This window comes from Lynx canadensis, chromosome B3, assembly GCF_007474595.2.
Source record: "Lynx canadensis isolate LIC74 chromosome B3, mLynCan4.pri.v2, whole genome shotgun sequence".
NCBI classification, from domain to species: domain Eukaryota; kingdom Metazoa; phylum Chordata; class Mammalia; order Carnivora; family Felidae; genus Lynx; species Lynx canadensis.
In genome coordinates this window covers 58,110,787-58,138,371 of record NC_044308.2, presented here as the reverse complement: position 1 = coordinate 58,138,371, position 27,585 = coordinate 58,110,787, and the positions used below count along the sequence as shown (strand labels likewise).

General features: G+C 37.3%; 1 protein-coding gene and 1 pseudogene across 4 annotated transcripts in view; one reads left to right on the top strand and one right to left on the bottom strand.

Moving 5' to 3' along the window:
* The window catches only part of LOC115515993, a 62,762-nt pseudogene that overhangs the window by 15,495 nt on the left and 19,682 nt on the right, over positions 1-27,585 (top strand).
* SLC30A4 (solute carrier family 30 member 4) overlaps positions 292-27,585 on the bottom strand; it is a 29,902-nt gene continuing 2,608 nt past the window's right edge. For 2 of the 4 annotated variants that reach the window (XM_030318281.1, XM_030318280.1), the window contains 6 exons: positions 22,244-22,390; positions 9,584-9,737; positions 7,921-8,119; positions 6,917-7,022; positions 5,663-5,797; positions 292-5,061 (listed from right to left, as the gene is read on the bottom strand). In XM_030318281.1, coding sequence (XP_030174141.1) covers positions 4,907-5,061; positions 5,663-5,797; positions 6,917-7,022; positions 7,921-8,119; positions 9,584-9,737; positions 22,244-22,390 — 896 coding nt within the window. In that variant the 3' untranslated portion in view covers positions 292-4,906. Of the gene's footprint in view, positions 5,062-5,498; positions 5,798-6,916; positions 7,023-7,920; positions 8,120-9,583; positions 9,738-22,243; positions 22,391-27,585 lie in introns of those variants that run through there. The other 2 variants (XM_030318284.1, XM_030318283.1) reach the window with 2 other exon arrangements.

The following is a 27,585-nucleotide window of genomic DNA, read 5'->3' as shown; positions in this document are numbered from 1 at the left end:
CATTCTTCTGATTTTTTTTTTTTTAACCATTAAAAAATACAAAAACCATTTTCAGCTCCATGGGCCACGCAAAACGGGCTGCAGGCCAGACTCGGCCCATGAGGCACAGTGTGCTGACCCCCCCTGTCTGTACCATCGGAGGGTCACCAGGTCATTCCTCTCAGACTTCACAAAGGCCCTCACCAATCTTACTTTCACGGGAGCATCTCTTTCCTTTCTGCCATTGCTGCTGGGCCTGCAGGAATATTAAAAGTGACTTGTAGAAAAAGTTATAGATTCTTTTAATAGCTCTTTTTTTCTTTATCTGGAAGGTTTTTCCCAGGTTTAGTTCTTAAACACCTTAAACAGGGCATTACAGTCTGAGTTTATAAAACTAGGTTATCATCTATTTTCCAATGCTTTTTAAGATTATTACTATGTTTTAAGGTCTGCTATTGCTCAACAAAGCAGCCCAGAAATTTCAGGATTATATATTTTCATTTTTTAATAAACCACACGGCAAAACAATACTTTATTTAATAAATGTATAGGAAATTACAATTTGAAAATTGCAAATAAGTACATATACATATACTATACCTTGATCTTAAATTATATGGAGAAACACCAGCTTCAAAATCTTCCTAAAATCAATCGTATGCAAAATACCTGGTTTCTGAAAGGGCAAATGGAAAAGTATATACAATTTCTTAAACTGTGATATGGCTTAATAACATATATTTTTAGAGAAGCATAAGCTTTCCAAATATAAGGTATCTTCCAGGTGCAAAGCTGACATACTGGCCATTTCAATTTTTCAGAATATACTTAACTGCAATATTTAAATTGACGCTGTCATAGATGTAATTGGGAAAGTCTCCGTAAATGTTTTCCAGTCTTACCAAAAATCAGAAAATATTGGTCTTTACAATACGATCGGAAGAATAACATAACAGAGTAAACCCTTTGTAAGCAGGAATTCAAGGATCGGATGGCCTGAATGCATATACACAATTCAATACTGAGGAATTCCCACGACAGTTTCTTCTAATTTGCGGGCTCCTACGAACATAACAAAAAATATCCCTGATTGGTGAGCTGTAAAACAAATCTGATGTCCTTTCCAGCAAGATTCCCGTGGCAGATCTGTAGTTAGAGTTTGCAAATCATGTTTTGGTTAGAGACAAAAAAAACTTAATCATTTGGAAATCAGACTCACCTCCCCTCAACACAGCATATAGCAAGGTGTCACTATTCTTTGGGACTAATACTCAACTGGCTCATGAGCTAAGCTTGGTTTAAAAAGAAACCAAGCCAAAGGAACTAATCTTACATCTATTAACACATTCTGTAACTTTAAATTTACTATATGTAAGGTAGAGTCAACAGGAAAATTGCCTAAAATCTTATTCCAACGGGGCTCAGATTCTGTAAAAACACACCTTATTCATTATGGTGAACCAATTCACATAAATTCATAAAAAAGAAAATAAATTTACCTCATTGTGCTTGTTTCAAAAGTGAATGACTACCTCTTCTAAAGTGGTGAGAGTAGTTGTTTAAGAAACACAATCCAGTCTTATTAGAGAGAATCTTCACTTACGGTTGTATAGTGTAGTCTATTTCTACCATACTTATACTGTAAAGTTCAGTGTCCAAGAGAAATCTGGATCAAGAACAATCAGCTGTTTAAAAAAAGGGTTCTTCCTCACGAAGAAAAAGTTTATAAGTGGTGCTTTGTTTCTGAAAGATGGTTTTCCTCACATTTAAACAAAAGGGAAGCTCATGTATCTGATCTTGCCTGTGTCTATTCTGGGAAAATTCTACTAAAAACAAACACTGTCAGTGAGGACACCTGGGTTCAAGACACAGAACCAGAACACTGAGACTTTTAAGAGCAGGAAACTTAGTTTTAGAAAATGGAAATAAAGTACCCAAACTTGAAACGAAAACAGTAAAATAAGAGAGTCTGTGATTTGGCAAACAATACTGACAGGAGCTGCAAGCTGCGAAAATCTGGGCTCATATTACACAAGGCACAGCTAATGGGAAGTGTATGTGGGAATTCTATTTGAAATGGTTCTACATTTCAAAGCTCTCTGAAAGATGCCCTATTCAACTATATTCCTCACATTAGGTTTGTAAGGCAGCATGGTCATTAATGAAAAATAGGTCTTTTCCTAAAATAAATCAAAATGCTGCCTCTGGCCAGAGTTTTGACAGGTTTATATATACAAGTAACTCTGATTATTTGCAAATGTTAATTAAAATACATCAAACTGGGGGCACCTGGGTGCATCAGTTGATTAACTGTCCAATTCTTGATGTCAGCTCAGGTCTTGATCTCAGGAATGGGAGTTCAAGCCTGGCACTGGGCTCCACGCTTTGTGGAGCTTACTTAAAAAAAAAAACAAAAAAAACATCACACTGAAGAACTGCCCAGTTTTTAGGTTGTGATCTGTTTTCTCAGTGCAAAATTAACAATGCAAAGTGTTTATCCAAAATTACCCAGCGCCTGTGTCAGGACAGTGGAGAACTCTTCCTGTGAGGGCTGTCTGAGGGGTGTGACTCAGGGTTGCAGCTCAGCAGGGTAGGGACAGACCCAAGGCTCTGTGGCTTCCGTCGTGCAGTCCCTGGCCCTATCTGCTAAGTTCACATCGTCCTGTGTGGGTTTTGTCAAGTTACAAAAAGTGAAATCTATCAATTTTCAATCTCAGCCCCAGGAAAGCACAAGTACAAAATGTGTAGTCCTTGCTACAAAAGACAAAGCACAGGGAACTTCATGTGTACCTCACTTAAACAAAGCACACTCACTAAAATTTACAAAAGTTTTCACTGTTTCTGCATTTTACAAAAAATCCTTTTCAATCCTCAAATGAATTTCAGACTGTTTTATCACATAACTTTTTCAAGGAACAGGTCGATATGAAAAGTAAGATACGCCTATTTAGGATAAAGGAAAGTTTACAAGAAACAAGCTCAGTGGACACATGGGAAACACCTGCAAATACGGGGAAAGCCATTACATACAATGCATGTTCTTTTCCTTTCTCTTGCTAGGTACCCAAAGTCCGTAATGCCCAGATGTCCACTGAAATGCTTCTCATTTATTCTTATTTGCCTTCCACATTTAAGAGAATTTTGACTTAAACTATGTATGTACTACTAAAATTTTTTAAAAATTCAAATCATTTTAAATGGATTCACAGCAAGAACCGCATAAGGTTAATTTTCAATTCAATTCAATAAACACTGGGTTTTACTAGATACCATTAACCCTCATCAACCCTTTTTTGGGGGATACCATCAACTCTTAATCATCTTTTAGGGAACTTCAGGTTTTATCTTAGGTTTACTTACAGTGAGGTACTTGGTAGAAACACGAAATCTGTTTCCTCTCCTTCTTTGATATTATAAGTCATCTGCATGTTTATCTAGGCTTCTAATTCACAACTTGCCTAGTAATTGTACTCTGATTCTCTGAGAACCTCAAGAACCATATCCATTCTTGGTTAAGAAACTGTCCCTGTGAAAATAGACTTCTAAAGTGCATAAAGATAATCACAAAACCAACAGTTGCAAAATGAAACCTGATTATTCACAGCTACCCCTTTAACACAACTGGTACCAATTAGGTTGCATTCGGTTTGGAAAGTTTCAGGTTTAGCCTCCCTACAACACAGATTGAATGTCCATCCCAATTCCTGTGTTTCAAACAACATAAATACAAGGTCAAAAACCCTTGATGTTTTCTTTCTTTTTAAATGTCTTCTCCCTATCTCTATGGGCATTTCTGCTCTGGTATTATTGGAAAACCTCAAAATTATATCTTAGGGTTTCTGGAGTCCGTGGAGAATCCCTAACCCATATCATCAAACAAATTGTCTCTGAAGGAATGTGGTTAATCTACATGTGAAAGATAGGCATTACAAACTGAACCACAGCTCTCCAGAGTTTTACCCTGAAGGGGCACAGACTAACTGGTATGGAGGCAGGAAGCAAGGTACCAAGCACACTTTCAGTTCTTACAAGGACAGAGGATCATTGTTTACATTTTGCAGTCTCCTGCTATTCTTAAGATAATTCCATGAATAATAAAAGTGACTGCAGGAAGACTTAAATCTGACATTCCACACTCCATCCTCACTCCTGTATTTTAAATCACCATATAGTAATTTAAGATTAACTTCTGCCATTTAGAATAGTATTGAAAATATTTCCTAAATATTCCTAATGACAGTGACCACCACAACATGTGAAGATTTGGTTCTGATTAAGATTACAAATAACCAAAATGATAACTTTGAGATTCAAAACCCTGTAACATCTGGAAAAAGTTGTTTATAAAGTATAACTATAACATTATTTGTGAAATAAAACATTTCTGAAACACTTAGGAATACATGCTTATTCCACTATCTGGATAATTTCTAGTATTCTCTGAAATCTGTTGAGAAATAATTTCTGTAAAAACATAACTGGGTGTCAAATTCCCGAAGCTGGCTGTCAAGATTACCTAATAAAAAAAAAAAATCAGTTTTCCAGCACTAGCTTGATAAAAAATGGTCCTTAAAAAGGATTTTTAAATGCAAATACTGAATTCTTGATGCTTCCTTTAAGACATGTACTCTGTCACAGTTAGTGAAATGTGGTCTTGGATTGTCTTCTTTGAGGTATCTGTAGAGTCACGTCTCATTCTATAAATAGTGTTTTGGAAACATCTTCATCTGAAAACCATGGTGAAGTCTCCTTTTACCATTAAACAGAAAGTAGCACTCTCAGGCTAGAGTGATTGTTTTGAGAGACAGGTGCTTGATATGGACACAGCTGTCAGGGATTCCATTTTCTCTTTCAGATGTGCACATTTATTGCTCTCAGGTCTGTGACTGCAGGATAAATAAGGCAGTGGTCCCCAAAACATATAAAATTAGGAACTGGAACTCTGACAATGTGCACAAGTTCTGTCCACTTCTTGCCTGTAACTCTGAAGCTGAATAGTACATTTATACATGCCAAATGTGTTCAATAACATATGCTTTGCTTTGGACTGTACTTCTTCCCATTTAGATGAACTTCCAGGAACTGCAATGTCAAGAAAATATCATTACTATTCATTGTACAAAATTACAATGACACAGGGAAATAACAAATTTCATATACAGTGAACCTATTTTTATTAGTTTGATTTCTCCCCTCTTGAAGCTCCTCTCTTGGAGAAGCACACCAGCTTAAAAAGCAAGGATGGCTTGTCATTATTCCAATCCCTCTAGTCCACTCTCAGAGAAAGAATACTGGACATCAATTGCAAGTCTTCTGTACTTTAAAAAAAAATAAACCACATGCATGTATTATTTTGATAAATAAAAAGCATCAATCTGTGAAATGACCTAAAGAAATAAAACAGATCCAGCTTTTCTTATGTAGAAATACAGCATGGTAGATAAACTTCATGCTTTAATCTGAAAGCAAAAATCAATTTGTAATGTCTCATCTTAAAGAGATTGAAAATTATTGCTCGGCTGCCATTATTGATCTGCAACTCACCTTTTGAAAAGTCTGAACCCTCCCTTAAAGCAAACCTTTCCAGCAGAAACAATTTTCCTACTTATTTAAAAGCAAAAATGTTAAATTAAATTCCAAAGACAAAGTCCACCAACCCCAGGATTTACCGTCAGCAACATACTTAGCTGTATGTGTACTATGGCAGTAGGTTTTCCTGAAGTGAGAGACCAGATATTTAAATCTTCCACTGAATATACATCTTCTATTTTCATCAAGGCTTCTTTGATATAGTCTACATTCAAATGGCTTGGTACACCTATTAGTTTAGAATATATCATTTATAAGTAAAGTTTATTTGGGGGAAAAAGTTATATATAACTGATAGAATTTTTTTTTCCAAAGAACTCAAACGGCTTTACCAAATTCAGTTTAAATGAATACTTTAAAATATCTTAATACTTTAAGACAAGGATGCACCTGGGTGGCTCAGTTGGTTAAGCATCCAAGTCTTGATTTTGGCTCAGGTTATGATCCCACATGAGATTGAGCCCCACGATGGGCTGGGTGCTGTCTCTCTCTCTCTCTCTGCCCCTCCCCCACCTGCGCTTGGCACACGTGCACATGCACTCTCTCTCTCTCTCAAAATAAATCAACTTAAAAATATATATATCAAACCTGAATACTTCATTTAACAAATAAGCTAGGATAGAGGCACCAGGTGGTTTAGTCAGTTAAGTGTCTGACTCTTGATTTTGGCTCAGGTCATGATCTCACAGTTCATGGGTTCGAGCCCTGCTGATAGCACAGAGCCTGCTTGGGATTCTGTGTCTCCCTCTCTCTCTGCCCTTCCGCAGCTTGCACTCTCACGCTGTCTCTCTCAAAAATAAACAAACGTTGAAAAAAAAAAAAGCCAGGATAGACAGAAAAAAAATGAAAAAAAGGGAACATCCAATGATAATGAACGTACTGTTGAAAATATAGGCATATACTTAATATAAGTAGGGATGTAGGAAATATAACAAAATAGCAAGTTAAATGGGAATTAAGGAATTAATAAACCAGTAGACATAATTGTATTAAGACTCAAAAGAGTTGCATCTTTGTCCTAGCTCCATAGTTTATTTATTAGCAGCATTACCTTAATTAAGCAAGTTATGTTACCCCTCTGAACCTCAATTTCCTTGTTGGTAAATAGGGATAATAATGTCTACCTTACCTACCTTTCTCAGTGATTATAAGGATCGAATAGGTAACAGATGGGAGAGCACATCAATTCTTATATTTTATATACACATAAAGTGGTGTTACTATAACCTATAAGCATCTGTAAAAAGAAAAGACAGGACTCCTACCTACCCTAGAGTGCCCCGCCCACCCCCCAATCTGATTTAGGGAAGTAATAAACCCACAACGGGGGATATTAGTGAGAGCTTACCTTCTAGTATTATAACTATTGTGTCCCATATGATACGAAATGTTGTGAAAGCCACAAGTAATGAAAATACATATGTACAGATGGGATCGGCAATCTTGTATTCTGGCTGAAAGGTGACAGGGCAAAATTGTATGATTAAGTACAGGCTGACATAAAACAGACTGTAAAGCAAAACAAGCCATACTCTGTCCCCATGTCCCCCATTCTTTAGCTGCCTTTGCCAGGACTGAAGAATACCTTTAAATTTAGATACTGTGACTCTTTCCTGGATTGTTTAAATACCTTTCCTGGTAAGACCTATTTCCAGAGGTTTAATCATTTGTTCTACTGCTTTCCTCTGTGCCTTCCCTAAATCTTCCAACCAGAACCAGAGAATATCAGAGCTCAAACGAGTTTTAGCAGCCACTTATCTGATCTAGAGGGGCTCCTGGATGGCTCAGTTGGTTAAGTGTCTGACTCTTGATTTTAGCTCAGGTCATGATCTCACGGTCATGGGATAGTGCCCTGCGTCAGGCTCTGTGCTGAGTGAGGAGACTGAGTTTCTCGCTCACTTGCTCTCTCTCTTATTGCCCTTCCCCTACTTGTGCATGTGTGTGCCTGTGTGCACTCTCTCAAAATAAATAAACCTAATAAATAAGAGTTTAGAGTTAAGGGACTTACTTGCTCAATACTTGCTCAAAGTATTAATGGCAGAGCCAAGACTAGAACACAAATCTCTGGATTTCTAGTCCAGCACACATGCCAGTACCTAGCAGTTCAGGGACAAGGTTTAAACTTGAGTGAAGGTGGTACTGAAGCCAGCTACAGATTGTTACTCTGTGAAATGATACTACTGTGTTTAGTGTTAGCAAAAGAGCTATACTGGTGGCTCAGTTAAGCCTCCCTAAATGCAAAATGAGTAAGACTAGCTTTGGTGTCCAATATACTGATAAAAGACAATTACCTTTAGTTTTAATATTGAAATTAAATATATTTTAAAATAGAAAAATTAGCAATCCTATTACCTTGAATCGTATGATGTATGCAGCTATTAGTACACCAACACTCTGTACCAAATCCCCCAAGGCATGTACAAATGCAGCTCTCACTGCTAGGCTGTCCTGCCCATGGTTGTGTCTGCACCCAGAACCTACGGTAGGAGAATTCGAAGGCAGAGAGTGGGAATGGGCGTGGTGACCAGACTGGTTCAATAGAAACCCCATTCTGTCAAAAATAAAAGAAAACATTATTATTCTTCCTAGCAGTATTGATAAAAATATTTATTGCTAATCAGACACTAATGAGACAACATGGAACTCATTCATTTAATATATATCTGAGCACCTATTGCATAGCAGGTACTATTCTAGGTGCTAGGGTCAAAACAGTGAATCAGATAGACCTATCCCTATCCCCATGCTAGCAGTAGAAGCTCTACTAGCTTCTGTTCTAGTAGAGAAGGCAGAGAATTCAACAAATCAATACAGAAAATACTGCCAGGCAATGCAACTATTCTGAAGAAAAGTAAGGCACTTCGAGGGATGGAGAGTGCTAGGGTCGGGGGGGAGGGGGTGGTCGGTCAGACAATGTCTCTCTGAGATTCCTTCTCAGCAGAGACTCGAATCAAGTCAAGAAGCAGGTGGTGGTGAAAGGGTGGTTCTAGGCAGAAGGAATACCAGGGCAAAGGCCTTTGTATGAAAATGTGCTCTACGTGTTTCAAAAAAGCAAGATAACCATTGTTGCTAAAGTGAGCAAGAATGCTAGGATATGAGTTAGAGAGGTACACAGGATCTTATCAAAAAGGTGATGGTAAGGATTTTGATTTTATTTTAAGTAGGAATGGAAGCCAGGGCAGGGATTGGCAAACCATGGTCTGTAAAGCGTATGTGGCCCAATGCCTGGTTTTGTACACAAAGTTTTACTGGGACACAGCCATGCTCATTTGTTTATATATTACATGTTGCTGCTTTTGTTCTGTAACAGCAGAGTTGAGCAGCTGCAAAAGAGACTGCATGGCTCTCAAAGCCTAAAATATTTACTGTCTGGCCCTTTACAAGAAAGTTTGCTGACTGCTGATCCAAATGATTAAGTATAAACCTAAAATTTCATAATTCTTAGGGAAAAAAGTTTGTAGTTAAAAATATCTTATTAATACAAAAGTATTATAAAATAAAAGTTAAAAAAACTTTGTCCCACTTAAATTCCTCATTGTTGGTCAAACTTCAGCATAATTGAGCAAACTAGTGAGGAATTTATAATTCCAAGTGTTTTATTAACATAAGAAAAATTACATATTTAACATATATAATTTTAAAATACATAAAAATACCACTGCACATTACTGAATGCATGTATAAAAATCTCTCAGTTCACAGTACTTAAAAATATCGATGTGAAAACAATATAGAGTGTGTGACACCATAATGTCCAAACCCAAAGAATATACAACACCAAGAATGAATGAATTCAAATGTAAACTAGGGACACCGTGTGGTGATGTGCTCATGTTGGTTCATCAACTGTAACACATGCATGACTCTGCTGAAGGATGCTGATAATGAGGAAGCCACACATGTTTGAAGGCAGGGGAATATATGGGAAATCTCTATGCCTTCTGCTCAATTTTTGCTGTGAACCTAAAACTAGTCTAAAAAATAAAGCTATTACATTAAAAAAAATAGAGCTTACATTACATTAACAGCAACTCCAACAGCTGCAGTGATGAGCATTATATCTCCATTTATTTCATATTTCATATGGATAGTTCTTTGGACAGCTTCATATAGGAGGAATCCCATAAGTATATACACCAAGAGCACACTAATCATAGCTGATAAAACCTCTGGAGGGAAAAATATAAAAAAAGTGATATATCTGTGTGTTGTTATACTTCATACAAACTGAACACTTCACAATCTTTTATTTATATCTTTCCTCTAAAGAGACAAAAACACTGTATCATTTCTGTCATGTTATTTTCCTTATTTAAAATGTGTTTAGTAGTTTTCTCCGGATCTTCCACTAATTCATTCCCAGCACTCTCCACCTTTCCCTTATCTCTTTAGGGTCCAAACTGTGTATATTTAACAGAACATAAACATGGTAAAAAATGAAAAACTGAGAAAAAACTATTTCTAACATACATGATCACAGACTACTCCCTAATAGAAGACTACACTTACAATCACTACCAAAGTGAACAACGCATAACAAAAATGTGTAAAGGACACAAATATTAACACATAGAAAATTAACAGAAATGACCAACTTATCATAATACAAGAAGTTCAATAGAAATATGATTGTGTTGGGGCGCCTGGGTGGCGCAGTCGGTTAAGCGTTCCGACTTCAGCCAGGTCACGATCTCGCGGTCCGTGAGTTCGAGCCCCGCGTCGGGCTCTGGGCTGATGGCTCAGAGCCTTGGAGCCTGTTTCCGATTCTGTGTCTCCCTCTCTCTCTGCCCCTCCCCGTTCATGCTCTGTCTCTCTCTGTCCCAAAAATAAATAAACGTTGAAAAAAAAAAATTTAAAAAAAAAAAAGAATATGATTGTGTTTTTGCCATTTACTAAACACATAAAGATTAAAAAGTTTGATCTTACTAGCCAGAGTTAGCAAGGATATACTGGTGGACGTATCGAGTAGAACTTTTGGAGAGCAGTTTATAAAATGAATCAATATTTAAAATGCATGTATTCCTTGATTCAAGGAATCTATTCAATAGAACGAACACATGATATGTATGCAAATACATGTATCTACATGGTTCTTCACTGTAACCTCACTAGTATCAAAAAATATCTGGAGACATCTTAAATGTCCACCAATCAGGAACTTACTGGATGAAGTATGATATATCCATATACTGGAATATCATAAAGCCATTTATGTTTAAAAGACAAGGAAAAAAAAAGAAAAATGAGTATTAGGCAAGTTGATAATCACAAGAAAGACAACAAAGTGTTACATCTAGGAAGTGGGGCTAGAAGCTTGGAGAACTTATTTTTCATTTTATTCTTTTCAGTAAGGTTTTAAGTTTTACCACAGATATGTATTACCTTTAAAGAAAAACAATTAGACATAAAAACAATAAGACATTCAACTATTCGTGAATACAATTTGACCCAGAAATTCTTCTTGCAATGATATACACATTCATGTTAATTGAGTTGCACATGTGCAAAATGAGATGTTATGAAGCTGTTCATCAGGCACTGTATATAACAGCAAGCAACTGAAAACAATAAAGTGATTAGTAGGGGCCTTGTAACACGGAATAATATGCAGCTGTTAAAAAAAGGGCTATAGCTCTTTATGTTCTGATAAGGAGTAAACTCTAAGATACAGTGTTACATAAAAAAAGCAAAGTACACATGAGTGCATATGGTATGTTACTATGTGAAAAGAAAAAAGAATATATAATATCTGTACATGTAATCTCTTAAAGGATATATAAATATGACAAAAAACTGGTTATGAAAGAATGGGTGGCTGGGAGACAGAGATGACTGCACTATATATGCTTTTATATCATATAAACTTTTTACCATGTGAGTATACAGTAGAAATAATTTTATAGCTTTTCAAGATAACACAAATAGGGCAATGGGAAGTACTTACATTTTTAATAATTAACCAACATTATAATATAAACAACTGTTGATAATCAAAACAATAAAGCAAGAAAATACTTGTGAAGAAAATTTTTCCTTTAGAGAAACCAGGCAATCTTGTTAAAGGTATAAACAATCTGGGAAACTGTTATCTGAGTCAACTCATTGCTCAAAGGTTCCTCAGGCAGTTCAAATCTGTTGAACTTTGATACATTTTTATTCTGATGCATAAGTTACAGCACAGAAAAAATTATCTAGTAGTTGTTTTAAGCTGTTTCCTGAACACCTCTCATTAATGTAGACAAAATTCCAATAAAATCCTGTGCATCAGCCGAACAAATGTTGGAATAAGACAACATACAGTTCCTATTCAAAACCATGCTACGCCTATTTCTGACATACTAATCATCACACTTCAAAAGAGACGGGGTTAAGAAGACAGAGAAAAACAATGTGAAATATACAAAGCTGTGGAGAGACTACCACATCAAGTGCACACTCTCAGCAGCTTGAGGACAGGACCAGTTTCCTCCCATGTCACATTTACTGTAGTACTCAGCAGAGTAGTTGTCATGTAGCAAATATCTATGGGTGGATTTGCAAAATGAAGTAGTTAGTTGAGCAAGGGCAGATGATAAAAGGCTATGAAATTAAGAAGGGTGAGCTAAATGTGTATAATAGGTTATTTACTATATCCCCCAAAACAAGAAGTACACAGGTTAGAAGAGAAGAATTAAGTCAAATACAAGACAGAAAACATACAGAATTTCTTGTCTTAAGTATAACTGCTGATAGTAAAATACACATATATATAATAAAAAGAAGTAATTAAATATCCTTAAACCGTAATTCATGTACTTAGTGGTGGCTTCATTTAACTCACAAAGTAAGAGAATTTTATCTTTAGAATTCATATTTAATACCAATTCTGTCATGCCTGGCTGGCTCAGACAGTGGAGCACGCAACTCTGATCTTGGAGTCATGAGTTTTGAGCCCCATGTTGGGTTTAGCGTTTACTTAAAAAAATACCAGGGCACCTAGATGGCTAAGTCAGTTAAGCATCCAATTCTGATTTTGGTTCAGGTCATGATCTCGCAGTTTTGTGAGTCTGAGCCCATATCTGGTTCTGTGCTGACAGCTCAGGGCCTGTTTGGGATTCTCTCTCCTCTCTCTCTCTCTCTCTCTCTCTCTCTTTTCCTCCCCTGCTCCCACTCACTCATTCACTCACTCAATAAATAAAACCAATTCTTCTCAAACTCTTCCCCCAACACCTTCCCAAAAAAGAGAACTTCAATCATGTGTCAAGATGCCTTAGTCATATTTCTTAATATAAAATTATAAAGCATACACTTTACATTTATAAAGATTCATAGTAATACAAGTTAATGACATAAAGATGTGATTGCTTATGAAAATCTAAACCAGTAATCAAAAATCCTTTCAGAACCTCTTATAATTAGGCTGACAATACTTTTATAGTTTTCTTGGGATAGTCCCAATATATCTGTGTCCTGGCCAAAATTATTAAAAGTGCTCCACTTTACTCTCAAAAGTGTCCTGGTTTGGATGGTAAATGATACAGTTACACTAGTAGGTATGCCAGATAAAAAACACTGAATGTCTAGTTAAATTTGCATTTCAGAATAAACAACAATTTTTAGTATAAGTATGTCCCATGCAATTTTTCAGACATACTGGGTGTCTTGAAAGAATGTGTGTATGCACATAACACATGCTAAATCTGGCAACCCCCACCTCCCAGTGATAATTTTCCTAAACACTTAAAATTACCTTACTGTGAACTTTCAGATAAGGCAAAAACACATTGAAAATAAAGTAAAATGGAGGCACCTGAGTAGCTCATTCAGTGCGCATCCAACTCCTGATTTCAGCTCAGGTCATGATCTCATGGTTGGTGAGACTGAGCCCCATGTCCCTCTGGCTCTGCACTGACAGCACAGAACCTGCTTGGGGTTCTCTCTCCCTCCTCTCTGCCCCTCCCCTGCTCACGCTTGCACTTTCTCTCAAAATAAATAAATAAACTTAAAAAAAAAATAAAGTGAGGGGCGCCTGGGTGGCTCAGTCAGTTAAACATCCACTTCGGCCCAGGTCATGATCTCACAGTTTGTGAGTTCGAGCCCTGCTTTGGTGAATGGGTTGACAGCTCAGAGCCTGGAGACTGCTTCGGATTCTGTGTCTCCCTCCCTCCCTCTCTCTCTCTCTCTGCCTCTCCCCCCACTCTCAAAAATAAACATTGAAAAATAAATAAATAAATGAAGTGAAAGTCAAACTAAAGCATGACCAGATTTTTGGTAGGGAGGATTCCCATACTTAGAAGGCCCACTGGGGTTCCTGCCACGGAACACGCAGTCTCCATACCAGTTTTCACCCATGTGAGTAGCATAAAGGGATCCCAATGCTTGCCCACAGTTAAGAGTAATGGAATCCAGCTGATTCCTAGAACTTTCCAAATCACATATTAGGATCCTGGTATCAATATCTCTTTTCCAGTAATCAGTAAGGAATGGCCTCATGTCTAGTTCCCTTGGTGAAAAGCAAAGACATCCATCTGTTATTTTTAATTTTTTTTTTTAATGTTTATTTAGTTTTGAGACAGAGAGAGACAGAGCATGAATGGGGAGGGTCAGAGAGAGAGGGAGACACAGAATCCGAAGCAGACTCCAGGCTCCGACCTGTCAGCACAGAGTCCAACACGGGGCTCGAACCCACAAGCTGTGAGATCATGACCTGAGCAGAAGTCGGACGCTTATCCGACTGAGCCACCCAGGCGCCCCTCATCTGTTATTTTTTATTCTAATCACCTGTCAAAATGTCTTCTAGACAGGATACCGATAACTGCAAAAGGAGAAAAAGAAAACCTGAAATAGATTTTTAGGGCTGAGATTTATAACTGAGAAGTATAAGGCACAGATGATAGTATATAGCTAAAAATCCTAATAGTACTACTATGATCATTTCTTTTGATAAAAGCTCTTTCACTATGAATAAATGAGATTTTGGTGAAATATCAAGAATGGGAGGAATGAGCGTTTAAGATTTTTTTCCCCATAGTATCTTTAACATGATGGAATGCAGATAAACATAGGCAAGATTTTTGCCCCCCAACAATTAAGAGAGAGGGAAGCTTTCCATCAACAACCACATTATGACTTGCTCTACTCCTCTCATTCTTGCTCTGGGTTAGTCTCTGGTCACATAACATACAATAAAGGTTTTCAACAAAAAAAAGAGTACATAACATACGGATTTTTCATCTTTTGAAGGGAGACCCAGGAACTTTCACAATTGAAACCCCAGATTTCTGGGGCACCTGGGTGGCTCAGGTAAGCCTCCGACTTTAGCTCAGGTCATGATCTCATGGTTCGTGAGTTCAAGCCCACGTCGAGCTCTGTGCTGACAGCTGAGAGCCTGGAGCCTGCTTCGGATTGTGTCTCCCCTCCCTCTCTCTGCCCCTCCCCTGCTCATGCTGTCTCTCTCTCTCCCTCTCTCTCTCTCTCAGAAATAAATAAACATTAAAAAAATTTTTTTTAATAAAAATAAACAAAAACAACAACCCAGATTTCTGTGAAAGTTACTACCCCGGTAACTTTAGGTAAACTTGACTAAATGGAAATGTATCATAAATTAAAACTCTTGAAAGATTTTTATGGAAATTCTAGAAAAACCTATTATTATAGTAGTTCTAACATATTTTGCTACTTACACACAATAATTAACTCACTCCACCTGACTGAAATGTAGCACTGGAAGAGGAAGGTGAGTGAATACATGTTTATTATTACATCACTTAGGTCTTTTAAAATATACCCTGAATTTCACACACAGAGAATAACACAGTTTTGGTTTTGAATGGCTAATAAATGGTAAGAAAAAAAAATCAAATGGGAGAAAACACACGATGCTTATCAAGTTTTGACAGTACTATAAAGTGTGAAAAATGCATATTTTAACACATCTATAAATTGCCAAAACTAGAGGTTTTCAAGGTTCATATGAAAAACACTGAGTCCCTTCCTTCTCTGTCCTCAGTTATTCTCCATCATAGTACCATATTCGTTTTGCTCCATAGCATTTAAATTTTTTTTTAATGTTTATTTCATTTTTGAGAGAGACAGACACAGCACGAGCAGGGGAGGGGCGGGAGAGAGAGAGACACCCACACAATCTGAAACAGGTTCCAGGCTCTGAGCTGTCAGCACAGAGCCCGACGTGGGCTTGAACCCACAAGCTGTGAGATCATGACCAGCGCTGAAGTCGGACATTTAATCAATTGAGCCACCCAGGTACCCCTACTTCATAGCATTTAACATAATTTATAATTATGTTGTATTTGTGTATATATTTACTGCTGGTCTCCCCAAGGTATACTACTATTCATTCAATAACCTGTTGAGCATCGATCAGTGAATGATTAACAATCTGCTTCAACTATGTAACCAAACTCAACCCAAGCATACTTTGTTTTCTATGAGTGTGGCCAGATGTACTGGCCTATCATAACTGCTAACTTTCTAATGCTATGATGCCAATAATGATAGATTTCCTTCAAATTATAATGTTTGTCTTTCTATGCCTCAAAAATTATAGCAAACATCTAAAGACAGGTTTCAGAGGTTTACAAAAACGAACAGGGAAGGAGAATGGAGACACATTGTCTCTTGTATTTCCTTTTATGCTACTACCTTCTTCCCACAAAAGATAGGAAGGAAACAGAAGGAAAATCAGTAGGCTGTGCTGGATTTGGCTAAAATTTCCAAACGTGTATTTGAATTTCAACTTAATCACAGACAGCCCTACTGCATTCAGGCTAAGGCATTTTTCAGTGGCCCACTGTTGCCACCAGAACACCAAGCTAAACTGCAAAGTTCTTCTTTGGATCCTTTCAACTGCTATTCTCAATTCTCTTCTATTTCCTGCCTTCTCACCACTCCCTCTACCCCACACCCAAGGTACCCAGCACTGTCAAATTGACGTTTGGCTGTCCAACATTGACCACCTCACTCATGGCTTCCTTCAGCCTTAGTAAAAACTCCCATTCTAGGACACACCTATTCTTTCCAGATGTTCAGGTGATATGAATTAATTCTAAGATGTGCATAATTAATAGGCATAATTCTTGTCAGGGGGTGGGAGGAAGCTGTTAAAATGAATCACTGGGAGAAGAGATGATGGTTTTTTTTTGCTGCATGTATGGGGGAAGAGATTTTTTAGCTGAAAACATTCTGCTCCTTTAGAATCAGGGAATAAAATAACAAACTACACAGAATTAACATTACAACTATATACCTACCTTAGGACAACCATCATCTAGCCAGATCTGCCAAGGTCTTTGCTGAGTGGAACCACACACTGCTACACTCCTACACTGTCACTTTGCCATTAACCTAGGTTGATGATTCGCATTGCCAAAATGTAAATCTTGCTTTCTTTATTTCAAATACAGACAACTCTGCTTACTATAGTCCTTTCATATTATCTCTATCATTATCTAAGCCATGCAGCTTCTTCAGCCCAAGAAGTGAAAGAAAAGCCATAAATAAGAGTCAATTATGCTCATAATCCATAGAGAAGGATAAAAGTAGAAAGCAAGCAAGGGTTTTCACAGTTTTCTTTAGAACAGCATTTTCCCTTGTCTGGCAGATAGTGCTATTCCTCCTAAGGATTTGTGGGATTTCTCCTATAGTATGTTTCATTAAGTTCTAAGGTTTTTAACTTCCAGAAAAAGAGGACATACCCACAGTCAAATAAATCCAAGCATTTAAAAATAGCTCATATAATGGTTCCTAGCCAACTCTCCCTTTTCCCACAAAAGAATTGCCACTGTAATGTAATAAAAGAAAAAAAAAAAGAAAAACAGAAAAACCTGAATGATTTTACACAATCTCTGAGTTCACATGAAGGAAAGGAATGTATCACCAGAATGGAACTGACTCCTGGGACAGCCACTTTCTTTTCTCCTCAAACTAAAACCACTTTTCTCTCACCTTCACTAAATGATTTTTGCTAAAATAAATTTTATATTGCCAAAAGTGCTACAAAAGACCTGAGTTAAATAGTGCCCTTTAAAAACTGTTGTTTAGGGGCGCCTGGGTGGCTCAGTTGGTTAAGCATCCAAGTTCGCTCAGGTCATGATCTCATGGTTCATGGGTTCGAGCCCCATGTCAGGCTCTGTGCTGACAGTTCGAGCCTTGAGCCTGATTTGGATTCTGTGTTCCTCTCTCTCTCTCTCTTCCTCCCCCACTCACACTGTCTCTCTCTCAAAAATAAATAAAAGATTAAAAAAAATTTTAAACTGTTGCTTAATCATCAGGATGAATCACCTTTCTTTTCTCCTACCTAGCTTAGACAGTTACACAAAGAGAAGAATTCCAATTAGCAGGGAGGGAAGGCAGGCAATTTGGGGGCGTGGACCATTTTCAAAGATATGAAAAGTGTGGGTAAGTGTGGGCAGGGAGAAGAGGGAAGGAAAAGAAGATTGGAACTAACTTTTATTGGGAATTTACTCTGTGCCAGGTAGCAGGTTAGGTAGGTACTTATACCTTACCATCTTAATGTATTTTTACAATTCTGCAGTGGAAGTATTATCATTCCTATTTTACAGAAAAAAAAAAAAAAACGCAAAAATTTGTACTTAGATTAAATCACTCTCCAAAAGGTCTTAATAGCTAGTAAAACTGCAGATCTCTGATCTGAACCAAAGACAATTTATTCACAAAACTCTAAAAGTGGTAAAAAAAACAAATAGGGCTGCCCCTGACTGACACCAAGAAGAAACACTCTTTTGACTAATTTCTTACTACGTCAAAGGGATCTAGAAGTCAGTACTCAGTTATGTTATGGATCATATAAATTTTATAGTGTAGTTTGTGAACATGACCACAGTTTCAGAATTACAGATAAATGTTTTCAAGTCCCAAATAATTAGTCCCCAAATTTCAAAATATCCCTATTCCTAGTTTGGAAACTGGCTTAATGCACCCCAAACACAATGATTTGAGGTTCATGAGCTATATTAAATAATCTGTTTCACAGTTTTCATGTCCTTATTTACTCAGCCTGACTATGCAACAATTAATAATCTCTTATACTGCACTTACAGAGTTTAATATTACGTTTCCATTCCTACTTCATTCATGGTCTAGGAGATATGGTTTCATAAAAAACAGCTATAAAAATGTGATAAATGCTATTAGGCATACATAAAGTGTGATGAGCAAACAAAAAGGAAATATATTTAAGGAATGGTACTACTAATATCTGACTATCGTTCACAGGCACCCACCTCTAGTCTAGAACAGGGTACACAGTATGCTGCCTTTTGCATAAGAAGGGTGACAGGTAACAGGATATGAACATGTATAAAAAACACATAAAGTAAGGTGGTGAGGTATATGTATATATTCTCTTGTACTTTCAAAAGGAAATGCTGGAAGGATAGGTCAGAAACAAATTTAAAATCATTAATGGGGCGCCTGGGTGGCTCAGTCGGTTAAGCGTCCGACTTCAGCTCAGGTCACCATCTCACGGTCCGTTAGTTCCAGCCCTGCGTCGGGCTCTGGGCTGATGGCTCAGAGCCTGGAGCCTGCTTCGGACTCTGTGTCTCCCTCGCTCTCTGCCCCTCCCCCGTTCATGCTCTGTCTCTCCCTGTCTCAAAAATAATAAACGTTAAAAAAAAAAATTAAAAAAAATCATTACTAATAAGGAGTGGGATTAGAGGAAGGGATGGAGGGGACAGAATGAAAACAAGGCTTCTCTGAGGAAATCCTTTGTATTAGAAATTAATTGTTTATTCTTGCAACACATAAACTTTACATATTTACAAGACAGATCAACAAAGAAAAAAACCAACTCCTGTCTTACCCCCTCCCCCTACCCTGCATCAAAACAAAATTCAACGACAGTTAACATACCAGAAGGGGATTCCTTCTGCAGCGTTTTTTTAGGACCTGAATCCCTAAGACACAGGAGGCACACTACTTAAAAGTGTCCAATATAAACATACGTTCTCCTACAGAACGTGAAGAGATTACTCATGAAGCAATATATTTTGTGGAACACAGACAGCCACTGCTTTGTTTTACAGCCTTATTCAATTCTACATATCCTTGTCTTTTTAATCCTCCCCCAAAGAGCAGAATAAGTGAAGTAAGTTCTATATCTAGATATAGCCTCATAAAATTTTGGAATGCAAAGAAGAAAATGAAGATCCCAAAAGGCCCTTCTAGTGAAGATTTGAGTCCCTCTGTACCTTTGAGAAATACTCATCTACCTAGATTTTAACAACTCTTTTTTTTTAGATGACTTTTAAAACTTCAGACAAAATTCACCATTTCTACAATTTAAAGTGCCGAAGTCAGTGGCTTTTAGTATAGGCACAAGGTTGTGCAACAGTTTCCCATTTATAGCCATTCAATTAATTGTGCTTATTTTCAGCCCCAGTTCTCCCTCCTACTCATCTCTGTCCCTGGCTCTTCTTTGGAGATCTGCTGGGCTGATCCAGCTCCTGGCTCAGTGTCCTCTAGGCTACAGCTTCCCTGTTTCTTCCTCCAACCCACTCCCATCTATCTTCCAACTTCCAGAAATTTCTTGCTTATTGGTGACCCAATCCCTTGCTTCTCTTTATTGTTTTTATTTCAAGGAACTCTCAGGAGAGACAGGAGTCAAATGCTGATGTCTAGGCCACAAGTGTGAACTTTGTACTTTTAAGGAAAAAGGAAGATTCAACTCTCCACAGAAACTTGCAGAGACAAATAGAACAGCGAGTTCCGTTTTCTCTCATGTTTTCATAGTGCTTGTTATCTATGATGAAACAAAGTGACTACCTAGAGAAACACTAAGTACTACTTTGATATCTAACAGAATTTTCATGATTATGGGTTCTTATTATATGTGGGACTTTCTATATTCTGTTATTGCGTGTTTCTGGGGGAGAACTCCACTATTTTCATTAGCATTCCAAATGCTCTATAACCTAAAAGGTTAAGAGCCACAGGACAAAATGAAATGCACTCTTCCAAATAGTAGTGGAAGGTAAAAACCCCCATTCCGTGATGCTATGTTTGAGTGTCAGATCTTAAATTGAAGGCGTTTAAATCACAAGAAATTAAAGTTTGAAAATAATCTTGAAGTTGTTTAAAAGGTGCAAGGCAATCAGGTAACAAATGAGGGTACAGTATGTTGGTACACAGTGGGGTGTGTTTTAGGAACACATCCCAATGTACGCTATGCAGTGGCTTAACAAACAACAGAAACACCTCACTCAGGGCATCAGCTCTCCTGTACAGCAAGCAGCTAAGGGGTAGGGATGCCAAATAATTTCCCAATCTGATAATCAGGATAGCTCTTTGAAATATATAGCCTTTAAGGCACAATGTCAAGTTTTACACAGAAGGCCCAGGGACTAAATTTTAGAAGACCTAGAGCTTAGTTAAGATTACGCTAAAAAGTAACCAAGAAGGGGAAGAACTGATTGATATATTAGCAGTGTCAGTGACAGCAGATATACTGATATATTAGAGTGTCAGTGTCTCTACAAAATTAAACTACAAGTTGTTAATTCTGGTTCTTTAAGATAGGTTTTGCTGAAGCCACCTAAATGTCAGTTTTTGGGTTCTAAGCAAATGACATCTGGATATATGGCATTTCACATATTAGTTCAAGTAACTGCCTTATACATATTTTAAAAATAAGTAAAAAATCTAAAAACACAGTAACACAGGAAAGAGTTGTATGGATAACAATGTATGATTTTAACTCAATTCTTATTTGCTCAAAATAGTAAAATAAAAATATGTGTACAGTGAAAGAAAAAATTTTAATGACACTTGTCAACACATGGTAAAGAAGACTTTATTCAGGGAGAGGAAGCTACCAAGATAGGTTACAGGACCACTGTAACAGAACTCTGCAGTGGGGGAAGAGATTGGGCTCAACGCTGAATACTGAATAAGCAAGGGGGAATTTACAGCCATGGAGCAAGGTGGCAGTCAGTGGATGGAAAATTACTAAGGGGAAACATCAGGAGTATGGGGACTCTGGCTAAACGGACATAACAGAATTCTCGCTAGACACAAGCCAGTGCAATGAGACATCGCCTAGGGGATAATCCATCAGACGTTAAGAGTGGGGGTGCTGTTAAATTGGCTTAGAAGGGTTTTTGCTAAAATAAGATTTTATAAGGAAGTGCACAGATGGGCTTGGGAGAAGGTTCAGGAAACTGACTAAACTTTGGTCAAGCAAAGAATCTTTGTCAGCACTTACAGAATTATATTGATACAGTGGCAGCAGTGAAGGTCAGCCACACAGTATATGTTATACCTATGACAGTACTGCTTAAGATCTGGGCTACAGTAGCTTTGGTTGGAACACCTGAAGTGAAAGAAAAAAGTTAATAATACACATTAACAAACCCATGTAGTTTTGCCTGGTTGAATAAAATGAAGGTAAACTTTTTTTCTGATAACATCTTCAGGAAATAGGGAACAACACTTAAAGATTAATGATTACCATATAATTTTACATGTGTAAGCAGTTTAGCTGACTAGGCTGAATGTACCCTGGAATATATGTATCTGAATAAATCTTGTTCATCTGTTGTCATTTGCTTTTTTCAAATAGGTTATCACCAGAAAGATTTCAGTTAATCAAAGGTTAGTTATAGTTCATTGTGGTTTTACTATAAAACTTGATAAACCAAAAGAAACTCCAATTACCTACCTAAGCGATGAAATCCAAAGGTGAATCTTTTGGTTGGAGATTTTGAGGACAGCCACAAAGCAAGCAGGGTCAGTATGATAGCACTTAGGTCAGTTAACATATGAAGTGCATCTGTCATGATTGCTAGGCTATTTGCAATGTATCCACCTTGGAGTAAGGGTGAGAGAGAAGAAGGAATACGTTAGTTAAAATAATAAACATAAGCCATCAAACCAAAAATATGTAACATCCTACAAAACATCAACTTTCAATTAAATATTTATCCAATCACAATTAAATCAAGGTATTCGGAAATTTTATACAGAACACTAAATATGTATATATTTTTGTGATGAAAACATCCCTTTCATGGGGCGCCTGGATGGCTCAGTTGGTTAAGTCCGAGTTCAGCTCAGGTCATGATCTCACAGTTGTGAGTTCCAGCCCCCCATCCGACTCTGCTGACAGCTCAGAGCCTGAGGCCTGCTTTGGATTCTGTTTCTCCTTCTCTCTTTGCCTCTTTCCTGCTTGCTCGCTCTCTCAAAAATAAATAAACCTTAAAAACAATTAAAAAAAAGAAAATTTTCATTTCTAAGAACAGATTCTCTGAGGAGTCAATGACCTTAAAAAATTAAGTACCACTAAATTGGAGGCTAACACACAGAAATTTTTGTGGTTTAGCACTGCAGCTTTTACTCAAACTACTAATCCTATTAGACACTGAAATTAATAACCACAATATGTAAATATTACAAAAAAGGTAAAGGTAGATACTCACTTGTTGTGAGGGTTTGAACACAAAATTAAATGGAAGACATTTTTTTAATGTACATGAGTACATTAACTAATTAGTACCTTAACTGATTCCCTTGGTTATAGACAGCAATGTTTCAGAAGGATTAAACATGGTATTTAGAGTACAATTTTTAACACTGATTTTCCAGCCATTATATGTATATGTAGCATGTAAAATTCATTTCATAGATGTGTATGTGTGTGTATACATATATGTATGTTGTTCTATTATGGTGAATCAATTTTCCTAGCACCATTCATTAAATAAGCTTTTTAATGCCAAGCATTCAAACTTTTGTGTATCAGAATCACCTGGAAGATTTGTTAAACTGCAGATTGCTTGCCCCACTCCCAGAATTTCTAATTCAATAGAGCTGGATGAGGCTTGAGAATCTCTATTTTTAACATGTTCCCAAGGCGACATCGACGCTTCTAGTCTTGGTACCTCTGAGAATCACTGTTACAATGAACTTCATGGTCAGGGTATTATGACACATAAGTGTGCTGAGCCACTGTTCCCTCTCTTTCTGGGATGAGTGTGCACAGCCAAGAGCAGCAGGACACAAGCTGGCGATCTTGAAATCACATCCATTTACTTCAGTGTGCTCTATACAAATACCAGCTTTTATGTATTCCCTTGACATTAAAAAGCTAAAATCACTAAGAGAAAGTATAACTTGGTAGTTAATGAGATTTTAGACTCTCTGAAACTCTCAGCCAGTTAGTTAATACTTTTGAGCCTCAGTTTCTTTATAAAATAAAAATAATACTTCAAAGTTGTACTGTCTATTAACTTTCTGAGATGATGAAAATATTCTATGTATGCTGTCCAGTAGAGTAGACACTAGTCACATGTAACTTTTGAGCATTTGAAATATGGCTAGTGCAACTGAGGAGTTGAATTTATTTAATTTTAGTTAACATATTTAAAGAGCCACGTGTTGATAATGATCAGCAAAACTAGCAAACTAAGGACCTCTGAAAACAATCTCCTCCACAAAAGCAGGGAGAATATGTGCAAAAATGGTCCAAATCAGCTTTTTCAGAACCCTGGAAATTAACCAAAGGCTGACACAGGAAGTATTAATTCAAGGAAAATGACTGAATCTTTATAAGAACAATGAGCTCTGTGGCATTCTAATTCGCCTTGGACCCATCTCCCTCTCTCCAGCTCTGTGGTAGTCCTGAAAACCAACAAGCACAGTGAAAATATCAGTCTGGCAGCCACTGCAAGGTATCAAATGGGGTTAGAGCTCCTAAAAAGCCCAATCCCAAAGAACTAGCATTATTGGATCTGTCTGGTAGTTCCCTGGAAGGCCATACTAGCAAGGCTGTTTTCACTGGACTTGGGGATCTGCCCTATGCAAACCCTAAGGAAGGTTTGTCAAAAACAATCACAGGGAATTGTTCAACACTGCAGCTGCCTGAGGCAACAGATAACAAAGTGTTCCCTGTATTCTGAAATTTCACAATGATATGCCTTGGTGTGGGTTTATTTTCACCCAACTTGCTGGGTTTTTGTTGACTGTTTTAATCTGGAAATGTACACCCTTCAGTTCTGGAGAAATTTCTTAAACTATATTGTTGGTAATTTCTTTTCTTCTGCTTTCTCTATTCCTCAAACTCCTATTACTTGGAGTTTAGATTGATACACTAATTTTCTTACGTTTTTTCTCTTATCTTTTTGCTCTACTTTCTAAGAGATTACCTTAATTCATCTTCTCTTCTAACTTCTATGAAGTTTAAAAATTTTGTTTTATTGTTGAAAAGCTCTTTACCCTGATTTTCTTTTTTACAACAGCTCATTCTTTTTCTAATCTTTTTTTTTAAGTTTGTTTTGAGAGACAGCGAAAGTGGGGTAGGGGTAGGGAGAGGGGGGTACTTAGGATCGCAAGTGGGCTCTGTGCTGACAGCAGAGAGCCTGATGTGGGGCTCAAACACATGATTGTGAGATTGTAACCTGATCAGAAGTCAGACGCTCAACCAACAGAGCCACCCAGCTGCCCTAGCCTATTCTTGTTGATAAATAATCTATTTCTCTGGATAGGAATTATATTATTATATCCGACTGGCTCTTAAACAGGGTTTAACTAGCTTCCTTAGTCTTCCTCTTTACCCACACTCCTAGAGGTATCTGGTGCAAACAATTCTGGGCCTACTGAGGCTTCTGAAGTGCAGTAGTTAGTTCTCAGTATGGTCCCCAGATCAGCAGTATCAGCATCCCCTGGGAACTTGATAGAAAAGCAAATTCTCAGGCCCTATCCCAGACCTACGAAATTAGAAACTCTCCCCCAGCAATTTGTGTTTTATTTAATAAATTCTCTAGGTGTGGGGCACCTGGGTGGCTCAGTTGGTTAAGCGTCCAATTCTTGATTTCAGTTCAGGTCATGATCTTATGGGCCCTGCATCAGGTTCCACGCTGTCCGTGTAGAGCCTGCTTGGAATTCTGTCTTTCTCTCTCTGCCTCTCCTCAACTCGTGCTCTCTCTATATACATAAATAAATAAACAAACTTACAAATAAATTCTCTAGGTATTTCTGATGAATTCTGATGAATTAGGTTGCTTCTTGGATGTCCCCAACTGCTTGCTTAGGAGCTGGCTTCCTAGGGTCTATTAAGTCAGTTACTTCTTTCCCCCCTCTCTAGTTTCCCAAATTTATTTTGTCTCTAGTTTTCCCAATCTTTGTGGATATACATACACATACACATATGGATGGATATACGGTTTTGTGTGTGTGTGTATTTAAAATTCCCTTTATTATAGTTTAAGAGAGGCTTCAGGAGAAAGTACATTTAGATACATGAGTTCATTTGCTATCTTTATCTGGAAGTCTGTTTCATTCATTCATTCAAGCTTTTTCACTCCCAATAAAAATGCAGTTGTTAATCAATAACCATTACTAAATCCAAAGGATATTTTAGTTCTCATCTTATTAGACCTTTCAGCAGCTTCAACTTACTTCCACTTGGAAATACTCTATTTTCTGAGATTCTGGAATACCTGTTTGTCTTCTGCCTGACTTCCAAAGTTGGAGTTCCTCAAAACCTGGGTTTTCTAGCTGGTTTTTCACATTCTGATGACATTACACACTGTATCTCTTAACTTGACCTCTCTTCTGGACTACTGACTCATATGTAACAGCTCACTAGGCATCTTTACTTGGCTATTTTACATACAATTGATAATTAAAATGTCTGAAACAACCCTTGAGCCGATGCCTATATCCTGCTTTGTATTTCCTCCGTGCTTCATAAATGACATACATTTCCCTACACTCAGATGCTTAAATGAGAAACTTCAGAATCATTATTGATGCTGCTCTCCCATTAATCCCCATATCTAAACCATTAGTAAGTTTTGTTAATGTTACCTCTAGAATGATTCTCAGTCCATCCACACTAATCCAAGCCATAATCATTTCTTGTCTGGACCCCTGCAATAGTTTACTTGCTTCCATTCTTGCACTCTCCAATCCATCTCCACATAAGAGCCACAATAGTATTTTAAAAAGATAAATCCCATCATGTCATTCTCCATTTAAAAGGCTCCACTGGCTTTTCGTTGTACTTATAATTAAAAACTGCACTCTTGGGGCACCTGAGTGGCTTAGTCAGTAAAGCTTCTGACTTCAGCTCCGGTCATGATCTCGCGACTCGTGAGTTCGAGCCCCGCATTGGGCTCTGTGCTGACAGCTCAGAGCCTGGAGCCTGCTTCTGATTCTGTCTCCCTCTCTCTGCTCCTCCCTGTTCACTCTCTCTCTTTCTCTCAAAATTGAATAAACTTAAAAAAAAAAAACAAACTGCACTCTTAACATGGTCTATCAGAACCAACCTGACCTGGCGCTCCTGTCTCTTTTCCTTTTTTCTTACTATATTCGAGCCAAACTTGCCTTCTTTTTGGAGGCTTTTAGGACCTTTGTACATGCTGTTCTCTTCATTTGGAAAACTCCTCTACTCCTTTTGCTTGGGTAACTCCTACCATTCTTTTTTTTGGTTTAACTATACCTGGCTCATACATAAACTATGTCCCCTTGGTTACAATGTCTTATACTACCTAATTTTTTTTCTTAACACTTAAGTCCATATGAATTTTAAATTTATTTATGTATTTAATATCTGTGCCCTATATTAGACTAAGTGCTTCAAACAGTAGGGATTATAATAGTTTTGTCTGCATTGCATACCACAATACATAATACGGTGCCTGGCATAGAGTTAAGTACTCAAAAAATACTTGCTGAATGAAAGAAGAATAGACCTGTCTAAAGTCTCAGAGCAAATTAGTGCAATGCCAAGATTCAAAATCAAGTCTTCTCTTTCAGATCTTTAAATTACTTCATTTTTTACATTATTCCATACTTCCTATATAAGATACGTTATTTCTAAGTGTTTTTGATACACTTTAATAAATGCTCTACTATATACAATTTAACTCTAATATTCTGAATATTTGTTAATGCTTATCCTAAGTATTAGCATTTCTGTATTAACAAAAGATTTTTCTATTTGAAAACAAATATTTGAAAGAAAATACTTATTGTGGCTTTCACAAAACCACATTTACCAAA